This window comes from Hyperolius riggenbachi, chromosome 10 (assembly GCF_040937935.1).
Source record: "Hyperolius riggenbachi isolate aHypRig1 chromosome 10, aHypRig1.pri, whole genome shotgun sequence".
NCBI lineage: Eukaryota > Metazoa > Chordata > Amphibia > Anura > Hyperoliidae > Hyperolius > Hyperolius riggenbachi.
In genome coordinates, this window is record NC_090655.1 from 96,537,441 (window position 1) to 96,552,198 (window position 14,758).

At 42.8% G+C, this 14,758-nt stretch overlaps 1 protein-coding gene across 1 annotated transcript in view; it reads left to right on the forward strand.

Moving 5' to 3' along the window:
• PCDH15 (protocadherin related 15) overlaps nt 1–14,758 on the forward strand; it is a 1,564,441-nt gene that overhangs the window by 846,990 nt on the left and 702,693 nt on the right. The window contains exon 14 of the mRNA XM_068257852.1: nt 2,400–2,549. Coding sequence (XP_068113953.1) covers nt 2,400–2,549 — 150 coding nt within the window. The remainder of the gene's footprint in view (nt 1–2,399; nt 2,550–14,758) is intronic.

Here is a 14,758-nt window from a genome sequence, read left to right on the forward strand (position 1 = left end):
TTAAGGCAAGCTGTATAAGAGCTCAGGCACGGTTCTGTATTCTCCTCACAATACCTCACAAGGTATATCCTGTGTGGCACAGCATTACCTTCCTTAAAGAGAACCTGTACTGAGTAAAAATATTTAAAATAAACACATTAGGTAACTTCAAATGAACATTATAAAGTTACCTTGCCATGAGTTCCTCTCAGAAGCTCACCATTTTCTTCTGACAATAATCGCTTCCATTTCTGACAATATTTTGTCAGATCTGAAATATATCAGTTGCTGTCAGTAAAATATCAGTTGCTGTCAGTTATAGCTGAGAGGAAAACTCATGTACCAGGTAATGTCAATGTTTCCCTATGGCTCAAGTGGGCAATGTTACAGTTTAACTGTGTGCTGACCAGAAAGCTGTTGTGGGTAATGGCTATTTTCAAAATGGAGAACGGAAAATTCCCTTGATCACAGTGAACAAACAGGACGCGGGACAGGAGAAAGACACTGAGGAGTAGACTACATGGAAGGTAAGTATGACTTGTGTATGCTTATTTTGACTTTTAATTTTCAGTTCAGGTTTTCTTTAAGCTTTTCTCACCTGCCTATTGACAATATATAAGTGCCACATGTGCACTTGTAACACACACACACACACACACACACACACACACACACACACACACACACACACACACACACACACACACACACACACACCTAGTTGCTGCAGCTCTGGCGCTTTGAGTCCGTCAGGAGAAAAGCAAAATATAAACGTTTTGTCTTGTCTTGACACTAAGGGCCATATGCAATTCACTTTTTCTCCTGGGTTTTCTCATAGGTGATATTTTCACAACTTGTCATTAAATGCCTTTTAAGCCACCAGCAAGCAAAAAAATACTAAAAATACATTTTATATTACTTTTTCAACCACTTTTGGGTAGTTTTTCAATTGTAAAATGCTCAAAAGTTAGTTTAAAGAGAAGATGAAAATTATCTCCTAGGAGATAACTCAGGTGAAAAAGTTAAATGCATATGGGCCTAAAGGTGGCCATACACTGGTCGATTTGCCATCAGATTCGACCAACAGATAGATCCCTCTCTGATCGAATCTGATCAGAGAGGGATCGTATGGCCACCTTTACAGCAAACAGATTGTGAACCGATTTCAGCCTGAAACCGTTCACAATCTGTTGTGATGGTGCTGCTGCTGCTGCCCCCGCCCGCCCGCATACATTACCTGCTCCGCCGGTGCGACTCCAGTCCCCCGGTCACCGCTGCTCTGTCTGCGCTCTGGTCTCCAGGTCCGGCATGCCTCACTTCTTCTAGCCCGGCAGGAAGTTTAAACAGTAGAGGGCGCTCTACTGTTTAAACTTCCTGCCGGGCTAGAAGAAGTGAGGCATGCCGGACCTGGAGACCAGAGCGCAGACAGAGCAGCGGTGACCGGGAGACTGCAGTCGCGCCGGCGGAGCAGGTAATGTATGCGGGCTCTATTGCGTCGGTCGTCGGGCACTCGAACGCCGCTAGCGATGCGCTCTTTACCCGCGGGCGATCGACGGTTATTTTCCGCACGGCACGATCGACGGGATCGGACGAAATGGATCGAAATTCGGCGTGTAGCGTGAACGATTGGCAGCAGATTCGATCCCAGTGATCGAATCTGCTGTCGAAACGGGCGCAAATCGGGCCAGTGTATGGCCTGCTTAAGTGTTTAAACAATGCCAGTTGCTTGGCTATCTTGCTGATCTTTCTAGATTCATTAGTGTCTGAATCGTAGTGCTGAAATAAGCATGCAGCTAATGGCGCTTTCAGATTTTTTTTCATAGACATCTGATGTGCATACTTGTTCACAGTCTATGGCTAAAAGTACAAGAAGCAAAGGACCAGCAGGGACAACCAGGCAACCGGTATTGTTTAAAATGAAATAAATATCAGCATCCATGTCCTTTTAACTTCAGGTTCCCTTTAAAGTATTGGTGGCAGAAGAACAGCAGGGATAACTGGCATTGGAAAGGATTAAATATGGCAGTCTTTTCTGCTAAATGAAGCAGCCATAATGATTCAATGATTCACTGATCAGTCTACTTATGTACTTCTGTGCAGCTATCTATAGCTTGATGCTATCTTTTTTCTTATAATAGGTTGGTACATAATGGACTGTAGGCATGGGGGCATGGACCCTGTAACAATGCCTCAAAAAGTACTACTACTATTGCTGAACACAGCAGCTTCCCCTTCTCATACTCCACATACATTCACTAGAGTTGCAGTTCTCAGAGAAAAAAAGAAATACTATTGGATAGCTCGAACGTATGACAAAAAAAAAAGAAAAAAAAAAAACCTAGACAAATGCTATTGAATACATTTAACCTACATTTAGCTAACCACAAAAATAACAATATCATATTTTTTTTTCTCTTCAGATAGTGGCTTCTGATGGAACCCAAGAAAGCTCTCCAGTCAATGTCAACATTTTCATTATTGACGCAAATGACAATGCTCCGACATTCTCCAATATTTCCTATAATATTAAAATCTTTACAGATATGCTACCAGGCGAGAGCATCATAACAGTAAGTTCTAGACATTATAAAATTCAATTTCTTTACTTGCAGAAATGTAAAAGTAAAACATAACACTATGCAATGTTATTCAGCACACGCAGACAGTTCGCTCTGAATGTCAGTATTTAATTAATAAGCCCAGTGGCATTACATGTTAGTTTAATAATCTGAGAAAAATATTCACCCTTTTGATGAATCTGCCCTCAAGTCACCAACATAATTGTACTATTTGTTTGATTGCAAGTAGCACATTTATTATTGCTTTTACAGGGCTTTTCAAACCATTTTTGAAGCACATATGATAATTTAATAGCATTAACACAATTATAGAACTCCAGTAATTTTTCAAACTCTTAAAGTAAAATAATGTTTTGCTTTTTTTTGATGCTGAAGAAATGGGAGAAACCTCACTTCTTAGCTACATAATATACTAGTGTTATTATTTCATGCATTGTCATATTATTTATTTCATAGAAAATGTAGCTCTGAAAATTGAAAGTCCTTTGTATCTAATACACATAAGGCCAAGGGACATACACTGAAGGATGCTGAACACATTGTTTTAAGCCGGGTCTACACGGAGCAATCTGGCAGCTCGATTAGCCGCCGGATCGACTCTGGCGCATCCCCTCGCGTACCCGCTGCGTCCCTGCTTGTCCGCGCGTGCGTTGTATTCGATCCCCCCTCGTCCCCGCCGGCGCCGCTTATCTTCTGCTCGATTACCCACTATTGTTCGCTTGCGGGGAACGAGCGGAGAATCGGGTGCGGCAAAATCGGACCTGTTGGATCTTATCAATCGAGCCGCACCAGCGGCTCGATTGAAAAGACACATTGTGCCGTGTAGACCCAGCTTTAAACCTTAAGGTATTTTCCTTCCAGCAGCTCACAGCAGCAGTATAGTGAATAGCATTCTTGCCTTGCCCCACTAGGTCCCCAGTTTGAATCCCGGCCAGGGCTGTATCTACAAGGATTTTGTATGTTCTCCGTGTATCTGTGTGTGTTTCCTTCCAGATTCCAAAAACATACAGATAAAGCAATTGTCTTTCCTCTAAATTGGCCCTAGACTACAGTGGACATTTGACTATAATAGGGATTAGATAGTGAGCCCCCCTCGGAGGGCCAGTTAGTGACAAGACTATATACTCTGTAAAGTGCGGTGGAAGATGTCAACACTATATAACTACTAAACAATAATAATTGAGTTTACAAGGTGTTTTTTTTTTGTTTTTTGCTTTTTGAGAGGGCAACCCTTTATCAACGTAATTGATTTTGGATTTTCTTTTCCTGAACTGCTACTATTATGTCTCTAACTTTGCTGTTGAAGGTAGGATGGGGATGCCCGTGAGTTTTTTTTTTAATCCTAATCAATGCAAGAGCTGTCATTGAGACTATGGATGGACGGTCAATGAGATGCAAATATTTCCAAATTATAAAGGATTATTCAAATTGTATGCAAATGTAGGCCATTTAAAAATGGACCAATAAATTAAGTAAAAAATTATATATTTGCATAATTTCTTATGGTTTAAAGGTTACGTTTATCGGTCAAGAAAGGGTTACTTTAAGGGTTACTAGGTTTAGACATGTTTAAAGGAATACTGTAGGGGGTCGGTGGAAAGTGAGTTGAACTTACCCGGGGCTTCTAATGGTCCCCCGCAGAATCCTGTGCCCGCGCAGCCACTCACCGATGCTCCGGCCCTGCCTCTGATTCACTTCTGGAATTTCAGACTTTAAAGTCTGAAAACCACTGCGCCGGGTAAGTTCGACTCATTTTCCCCAGACCCCCCCCTACAGTATTCCTTTAAGGGGATGGTATCAGTAAGTGGAATTGGTGAGATAATTTTGGGTTAGGTAATCACTGAGTGAGAAAATCTCATTGCTAAACTGAAATAGCAGAGTGCCAGTATTCAGCAATTGCTTAGCTTGATACTTTAAACCAAGTCATATGTACCCCAGGCCCTGGGGTATTTTCCTCTTTATTGTTTTTTTTTCCTATCATTCATTGTCAACCTCTCCTTAAATTGCTACAAATAAACACGCTTTTGATGCATTAATGTTACAAGCTACAGACTTTGTCAGATACTTTTAATGACTCTTACTTCCTAAGAGGTTCTTATGCTGCAAATACACGTCTGACTCCCGCGGCGTCCCTGCGGATCGATTACTGCTCATCCCCGCCAGCGCTCCTTATCAGCTGCTCGATTTCCTGCCATTGTCCGCCGGTGGGGATCGAGCGGGCGGGTGTCGAGCAGCGTGATCGGACCAGCTGAATATTATCAGCTGACCGGATCAGCATGTCGATACACGGTACAGAAACGTACCGTGTATACCCAGCATTATATTGTGCTTGATAGAGCCTTAATAGTGTAGTGCCCTAAGACTTCATTTTTAAACCTTTACTATTTAACTACATGGCACCTGTCCTGGAGATTTACACCTTAAAGCGGACCCAAATTAAAAATACAAGATTTCGGAAATAAAATCTATTCTCTAAATTATAATAATAAATAGCAGCCTTTTTTCAGCTGCATGATGACAAATATAAAATATTTTACATTTATTGTAGGAACCCCACCCTTCTTTTCATATTGCCGGGACAGAATCCGGCAAACTGGTGGAGTAGGAGGTGTCCGGCAAAGGAGGAATTGCTAATGGCTGCCACCTGTATAACCTTAGTTAAAAGAGAAGGGTGAAAAGCATGCACTGAAATGCTCATAGGCTTGAAGGAGTGTTTATTTATCTTTGTATGTGTCAGAGTGCTGCAACTAAATATTTTGAATTAAAAAAACTGTTTAGTTTGGTTCTGCTTTAAGGACCAGGGCAGCTATGTTTCAGCTATATCTCTATGGATTCAGCAATAGCTTTATCACTTCTTAGAACACCTACATTTTTTTTCAGGGGAGGTAGATAATTAGACTTTCTTTGTGTCCCATTTCTTTCCAAGATGTTTTGTGCTATACATTTTAAAGTGCACAGAAGAGAAAAAAGGAAAACACACACAATCTCTTTCTCTATAGACAGGTGTATCTTGGCTGCATTGTGTACTTTTTCCCCTTGAAGAGTAACAATAGTAACAATGAAACTGCTGTGGTACTACTGTTGTATCTTCCCATTCCACCTGTCTATTTTTTTAGTTGCTGCGATTAAAGTGTCCCCCATTGTACTACCTAGTATAGAATATTGTCCCCAATATAGTGCTTCTATATATAGATACTTCTCCCTTACACTGGTCACTGTGTTGCTCTCCCTTTTTTTTGGCCCCCTGCTTTGCCCCCACTACAGTGGCCCTTGTACTATGCCACCTTATACTAACTCTGTACTGTGGCTGTGGCTCCTGTGCTGTATCCTCATATAGTGGCCCTTGTGCTTTGCCTCCTTAGGCTGGATTCACACTGTGCACAATGCATGTGTTATAATGTACACGAACTGCAATAGAGACTGGGCAAAGCCTTTAATTCAAAGCCTGCATGCAGCATGCTGAGACGTGAGCAGCCCCATAGAAATGTATACGCTGTGAGTTAACATGCAGAATTATGCTACAAACAAACAGTGATGCAGTGTGAAAGGACCCTTAAAGGTATACTATCAATGCCCAAGTGTTCTAAAATGATAGTACATTATTTGTACATTATTTTGAAGACTGATGTGTCAGGAGAATTGAAAGAAAAGCAATATGACAGATAGTAAAAGTTTATAACCAGGAAAAAAAATGGAAAAATGCATGAAGTCCAAATGGTTTTGTATTAAGATTTTATAGTGTAGCACATTTAAGAGGTTTGAGTTAAACCATAAAATGCGTTACATTTTTTGGAATTTTTCACTAATGAGCTTATTTGATGTCCCAGCCCAGACACTTTTGCAAAAACGTTTCTGTACCATGTTAGCCAAACAAATTAAGTAGGTAGAAAAAAACCTAAGTTTTGTAAAAGTAATACCTTTTAATGGCTAACTGATAAAATTAAATTATGTAAGTTTTCAGGGACCTATTCCCCTTCTTCAGGCATATTTTCCAGATGTTAGCTGAAGTAAAACACTGATGCAGGTAAATAGTAAACATGAAGATTAAAAGGTATTACGTTTAATGCAAACCTCTTAAATGTGCTACACTATAAAATCTTAATACAAAACCATTTGGACTTCATGCATTTTTCCATTTTTTTCCTGGTTATAAACCTTTACTATCTGTCATATTGCTTTTCTTTCAATTCTCCTGACACATCAGTCTTCAAAATATGTTACTGAAGGGAACATATTTTACATTTGTAAGATGTAGGTCAAGATACTGCATTATAGGAAATATTCAACACTGCATTGTCGTTTGAATAAAAAGGTATGTCATTATTCCACATAAGATACCCTTTATGTGTCATTCTTTTGGCCGGAAATTTGAATATGAACTGTCACTATATTGTATTCCTTCTATAATATAGGACATTGTATTTTTTTTTTTCTTATTTCTCAAGGTCTGTTTAAATTTTCAAAAATGCAGACAGCAACAGCATAAATCTCCCAGAGGTGACAATATATAAAGCAATGTATAAACCCAGCACAAAAATTGCACAGAGTATTAGGAGCAATAGTAAAAATTAGAGTTAAAGGGAACCTTAACTGAGAGTGATATGGATGTTTCCTGTTAAAAAATACCAGTTGCCTGGCAGTCCAGCTGATCTCTGTGACTGCAATAGTGGCTGAATCACACCCTGAAACAAGCATGCAGCTAATCCAGTCTGACTTCAGTCAGAGCACCTGATCTGCATGCTTGTTCAGGGGCTGTGGCTAAAAGTATTGGAGACACAGGATCAGCAGGAGAGTCAGGCAACTGGTATTATTTTAAAAGGAAAAATCCATATCCTTCTTAGTTTAGGTTCGCTTTAATGGGTGTCTGACAGGATGTTAAAAGCTAGTCAGAAAATTAAAGAACTAATGGCAAATAATGAAGGATAAAAAAGAGAGGGGGTGGAACGGGATTTAAAGAAAATTGTTAGGACAAATGGAATGCCCTCCAACTTAGTCTGCAGTCAGCTAGCTAATTTAAGAACAGAATCGCCGTACTTAAGAGCAAGGCAAAACACATTATACATCCCTTACAATCAAGTTGTGAAGAATGAGCTAGAGGGATGCTTAAGCCATGTTTTGTATTTCATGACTTGTGTGCTGTCAAACCTCATAGCAAGCTTTGTCACTCAAACATTTGGGTCTAGTGTTGTTGCTTGAATTTGTGTTGCCCTTATAGTTGACCCAAAAATAGATTTGGACTTTGACCAAAAACATTTTCAAAATCATTTTATGGCACAAATTTGGCAAAATTACACTGAAGAATACTGCTGACTTATTCATCCATACTATAATTCCCAAATTTGTTGGTATGTTCAGGTGAACAGTGGTCAAAATTGGATATTTTTTTTTCAAAAAGACCTAGTAAGTTTAAAATTGATTTTCTCAAAAACTACAATAGAGATTTTTTTCTAAATGTGGTTAAATGACAGATAAATGTATCCGCCCATAAATAGTGAAAATGTACATATATTACATATAATAATAATAACAACAACAACAACTATGATGTGTAGTTTGAAAAACATTACCAATACTGATGGATGTTCATTTGATAAAATGCACAGGAACAGGAAATACAAGTTTGAGGTCTCTGCCCTTGCAAGCTTACAATCTAGGGGGTAGTGGGGTGGAGTCACTGGGGGAGTAGACAAGGGGGATGAAGCAGTGTGCATTAAATTATAAGTAAAGCAAATTTAGGCTTGTTTGAACAGGTGTACTATACAAACAGATTTTGGTACTATATGTACATATGTTTGTCTCCTTATGTCACATTTCAGTTTAGTTATGCTTTAAGGCAACGCTCACTTATTTAACCACTTGAGGACCGTGGGCTTTACCCCCCTTAAGGACCAGGCACTTTTTTCCATTCAGACCACTGCAGCTTTCATGGTTTATTGCTCGCTCATACAACCTACCACCTAAATGAATTTTGGCTCCTTTTCTTGTCACTAATAAAGCTTTCTTTTGGTGCTATTTGATTGCTGCTGCGATTTTTACTTTTTATTATATTCATCAAAAAAGACATGAATTTTGTCAAAAAAATTATTTTTTTAACTTTCTGTGCTGACATTTTTCAAATAAAGTAAAATTTCTGTATACATGCAGCGCGAAAAATGTGGACAAACATTTTTTTGATAAAAAAAACCCATTCAGCCTATATTTATTGGTTTGGGTAAAAGTTATAACGTTTACAAACTATGGTGCAAAAAGTGAATTTTCCCATTTTCCAGCCTCTCTGACTTTTCTGACCACCTGTCTTGTTTCATGAGGGGCTAGAATTCCAGGATAGTATAAATACCCCTCAACTGACCCCATTTTCGAAAGAAGACATCCCAAAGTATTCACTGAGAGGCAAAGTGAGTTCATAGAAGATATTATTTTTTGTCACAAGTAAGCGGAAAATGACACTTTGTGACAAAAAAAAAAAATTCCATTTCTTCTAACTTGCGACAAAAAAAAATGAAATCTGCTACGGACTCACTATGCTCCTCTCTGAATACCTTGAAGTATCAACTTTCCAAAATGGGGTCATTTTTGGGGTGTGTTTACTGTCCTGACATTTTGGGGGATGCTAAATTGTAAGCACCCCTGTAAAGCCTAAAGGTGCTTATTGGACTTTGGGCCCCTTAGCGCAGTTAGGCTGCAAAAAAGTGCCACACGTGGTATTGCCGTACTCAGGAGAAGTAGTATAATGTGTTTTGGGGTATATTTTTACACATACCCATGCTGGGTGGGAGAAATATCTCTATAAATGACAATTGTTTGATTTTTTTTACACACAATTGTCCATTTACAGAGAGATTTCTCCCACCCAGCATGGGTATGTGTAAACATACACCCCAAACACATTATACTACTTCTCCTGAGTACGGCAATTCCACATGTGTGGCATTTTTTTGCACCCTAACTGCGCTAAGGGACCCAAAGTCCAATGAGTACCTTTAGGATTTCACAGGTCATTTTTGTTTCAAGACTACTCCTCACGGTTTAGGGCCCCTAAAATGCCAGGGCAGTATAGGAACCCCACTAATGACCCCATTTTAGAAAGAAGACACCCCAAGGTATTCCGTTAGGAGTATGGTGAGTTCATAGAAGAGTTTATTTTTTGTCGCAAGTTAGCGGAAATTGATTTTAATTGTTTTTTTCACAAAGTGTCATTTTCCGCTAACTTGTGACAAAAAATAAAATCTTCTATGAACTCACCATACTCCTAACGGAATACCTTTGGATGTCTTCTTTCTAGAATGGGGTCATTTGTGGGGTTCCTATACTGCCCTGGCATTTTAGGGGCCCTAAACCGTGAGGAGTAGTCTTGAAACCAAATGTCGCAAAATGACCTGTGAAATCCTAAAGGTACTCATTGGACTTTGGGCCCCTTAGCGTACTTAGGGTGTAAAAAAGTGCCACACATGTGGTACCGCCGTACTCAGGAGTAGTATAACGTGTTTTGGGGTTTATTTTTACACATACCCATGCTAGGTGGGAGAAATATCTCTGTAAATGACAATTGTTTGATTTTTTTTTACACACAATTGTCCATTTACAGAGAGATTTCTCCCCCTCAGCATGGGTATGTGTAAAAATACACTGCAAAACACATTATATTACTTTTCCTGAGTACGGCCGTACCACATGTGTGACACTTTTTTGCAGCCTAGGTGCGCTAAGGGGCCCAACGTCCTATTCACAGGTCATTTTGAGGCATTTGTTTTCTAGACTACTCCTCACGGTTTAGAGCCGTAAAATGCCAGGGCAGTAAAGGAACCCCACAAGTGACCCCATTTTAGAAAGAAGACACCCCAAGGTATTCCGTTAGGTGTATGGCGAGTTCATAGAAGATTTTATTTTTTGTCACAAGTTAGTGAAAAATGACACTTTGTGAAAAAAAAAAACAATAAAAATCAATTTCCGCTAACTTTTGACAAATAATAAAATCTTCTATGAACTTGTCATACACCTAACAGAATACCTTGGTGTGTTTTTTTTTAAATGGAGTCACTTGTGGGGTTCCTATACCGCCCTGGCCAAAAACCGTAAGTAGTCTGGAAACCTCAAAAACCTGGAGTCTCAAAATGACTGTTCAGGGGTATACGCATCTGCAAATTTTGATGACAGCTGGTCTATGAGGGGGCGAATTTTGTGGAACCGGTCATAAGCAGGGTGGCCTTTTAGATGACAGGTTGTATTGGGCCTGATCTGATGGATAGGAGTGCTAGGGGGGTGACAGGAGGTGATTGATGGGTGTCTCAGGGGGTGGTTAGAGGGGAAAATAGATGCAATCAATGCACCGGGGAGGTGATCGGAAGGGGGTCTGAGGGGAATCTGAGGGTTTGGCCGAGTGATCAGGAGCCCACACGGGGCAAATTAGGGCCTGATCTGATGGGTAGGTGTGCTAGGGGGTGACAGGAGGTGATTGATGGGTGTCTCAAGGTGTGATTAGAGGGGGGAATAGATGCAAGCAATGCACTGGTGAGGTGGTCAGGGCTGGGGTCTGAGGGCGTTCTGAGGGTGTGGGCGGGTGATTGAGTGCCCTAGGGGCAGATAGGGGTCTAATCTGATAGGTAGCAGTGACAGGGGGTGATTGATGGGTAATTAGTGGGTGTTTAGGGTAGAGAACAGATGTAAACACTGCACTTGGAAGGTGATCTGACGTCGGATCTGCGGGCGATCTATTAGTGTGGGTGGGTGATCAGATTGCCCGCAACGGGCAGGTTAGGGGCTGATTGATGGGTGATTGACAGGTGATTAGTAGGTTATTACAGGGAAGAACAGATGTAAATATTGCACTGGCGAATTGATAAGGGGGGGGTCTGAGGGCAATCTGAGCGTGTAGGCGGGTGATTGGGTGCCCGCAAGGGGCAGATTAGGGTCTGATCTGTTGGGTAACAGTGACAGGTGGTGATAGGGGGTGATTGATGGGTAATTAGTGGGTGTTTAGGGTAGAGAACAGATGTAAACACTGCACTTGGGAGGTGATCTGACGTCGGATCTGCGGGCGATCTATTGGTGTGGGTGGGTGATCAGATTGCCCGCAAGGGGCAGGTTAGGGGCTGATTGATGGGTGGCAGTGACAGGGGGTGATTGATGGGTGGCAGTGACAGGGGGTGATTGATGGGTGATTGACAGGTGATTGACAGGTGATCAGTGGGTTATTACAGGGAAGAACAGATGTAAATATTGCACTGTCAAATTGATAAGGGGGGGTCTTAGGGCAACCTGAGCATGTAGGCGGGTGATTGGGTGCCTGCAAGGGGCAGATTAGGGTCTGATCTGATGGGTAACAGTGACAGGTGGTGATAGGGGGTGATTGATGGGTGATTGATGGGTAATTAGTGGGTGTTTAGGGTAGAGAACAGATGAAAACACTGCACTTGGGAGGTGATCTGACATCGGATCTGCGTTGACAGATAGTGACAGGGAGTGATTGATGGGCGATTAGGGGGGTGATTGGGTGCAAACAGTGGTCTGGGGGGTTGGCAGGGGGGGGGTCTGAGGGGTGCTGTGGGCGATCAGGGGGCGGGGGGGGAGGAATCAGTGTGCTTGGGTGCAGTCTAGGGTGGCTGCAGCCTGCCCTGGTGGTCCCTCAGACACTGGGACCACCAGGGCAAGAGGCAGCCTGTATAATACACTTTGTATACATTACAAAGTGTATTATACACTTTGTTTGCGGCGATCTGGGTGCTAGTAACCCGCCGGCATTTCCGAACGACCGGCAGGTTACAGCGCGAGGTGGGCAGAGCCAGTCCACGGCGGCCGATCGCACCACGAATGACGCAATCGCCGCCCATGCACGTAAAAGGACCGCCGTATTTGTCTATACGGCGGTCCTTGCGGGGTCCACTTTCCGGCCACCAATTGTATATACGGCGGTCGGGAAGTGGTTAGAGGAATTTGTTGCAACCAGAGTGTCATGTAAAGTATGCCTGAACTCAGGAAAAAAAAAAGATTTTGCCATACCTGGGGGGTTCTGACAGCTCTCAAAAATGTAAGGGCTGGTTCACACTCAGATTGCAAAACACAATCAGAATCGATTAACGGCAGTATGAATAAAATGCTTCTGAAAGTGCCCAAATGTGAGTGTGAACTAGCCATAAATGACCCCTCAGTATCTTTGTCCTCCCATCTGTCATGCTGCTATGGCCCCTTTTTAAAAGCTCTGACACAACTGGATTGCATGCTCTGTCCCATCCACATGCCTCCTTGATTGTGCTTCCGACTGGCTGTGCATGGCAGCCATGCCTGGGAGCATTCTGGTCATGCAAGGTCACAATTCTTTCAGAACCATCTACAGCAGGAGTCCCCAACCACCGGGCCACGGCCCACCGATCCGTTGGCAGTTTCCAGCTGGGCCGCGGCGGGTCAGTCCTCTCACCCCTCTCCCCCGCTGCCGCCGCTCCTGTTGCCTTATGAGAAACCGGTCGCTTACGGATTCCCCCAGGCACCGCTCTCCTTCAGTATCTCCAATAACAGCAGCACGTCTTGCAGAGAAGGGAAGGAGGCGGGGCAGCGATGGTAGCAGTGTAGCATATCGCCGCTACAGGAAGCTGCTGCTCCGACTCCTTCCCTCCTCCACAAGACGCGCTGCTGTTATCGGAGACACTGAAGGAGAGCGGCGCCTGGGGGAATCCGGAAGCGGACGCCCGCTCATAAGGTAACAGAAGCGGCGGCCGCGGGGGCACCACCTACCTATACTGGGCACTTTACTAGCCATGCTGGGCACTATACTAGCCATGGTGGGCACTATACTAGCCATGTGGAGCACTATACTAGCCATCCTGGGGCACTATACTAGCCATGCTGGGCACTATACTAGCCATGCTGAGCACTATACTAGCCATACTGGGGCACTATACTACCCATGCTGGGAACTATGCTAGCCATGCTGGGCACTATACTAGCCATACTGGGGCACTATACTAGCCATGCTGGGCACTATACTAGCCATGCTGGGCACTATACTAGCCATGCTGGGCACTATACTAGCCATGCTGGGCACTATACTAGCCATGCTGGGGCACTATACTAGCCATGCTGGGGCACTATACTATGCAAGATAGTTCACCGGCCTCAGGATATTATCATGCAGATCACGGGGAGTCCTATTGGGATGAGGGGTCCATCACACCTCTCAATTTCAAAGTCCACAATCATAGAAATTCCCATCCAGGACTCGACCCACAGACGGATGTGATATAAATCACTGGTGTTTATTCCATTATAGCAGAAATATATACAGTACAATAAGACAGCATGACGTTTCGGGCATCGGCCCTTTATCAAGTGCTCAAGCTTCTGATATGACAGTACAACATATATAGACACACCTTAACACACCACACCCAACAATTGGGGGGCGGGCACATGCTTAGTTACTAGTTAACCCTTTCCAGGGTAAAGAACTGCTACCTGTTAAAGAAAACATCTGAGACTAAAGTCTTCATTCAAGCCACCAGGTGATTGAGTCCCCAAACACTCCATCCAGTAGGCCTCACGTCTAAGGAGCGTGTTTCTGTGGCGCTTGCCCTCCTGAGAGGATACAACTTCCAATATCTGCCATCTTAATTGGCTCACGCTATGTCTTGACTCGACAAAATGTCGTGCCAGGGGGGACACTGTGTTTATGTCCTCTCCCCTATCCCTGGCTTTTTTCAGGACCTGGATGTTACTTTTGTGTTCGTTGAGCCTAATCTTGATTTCCCTTGTGGACTGACCCACGTACCCCAGGCCGCAGGGGCACTTGATATAATAAACCACCCCCTTTGTGTCGCATGTGGCAAAATCTCTAAGTGTGACAGCTGCTCCTGTGCTGGGGTGATGTACCTCTGGGCCCTTAATGATGTTGTTACAATGCTGGCAGTGGAGGCACGGGAATGTCCCTGTCTTAGGGGGGCCCAGAAATCTCTGGACTACACCCCCTGTCCTACCAATGTCAGCCCTTACCAAATGGTCTCTCAGTGACTTTGCTTTTCTATACACAAATCTGGGTGGAGCTCTACAGATTGGAGCAATTTGTGGATCCATCTCAATCACCGGCCAGAATTTCAACATTACTTCTCTCAATATTGCAGATTCTCTGCAATATGTGGTGACAAAATTTACTTCGTCTACTTGATCACATTCAACAGTTTTATATTGTCTCAACATTTCTCTGGTCATCCCTG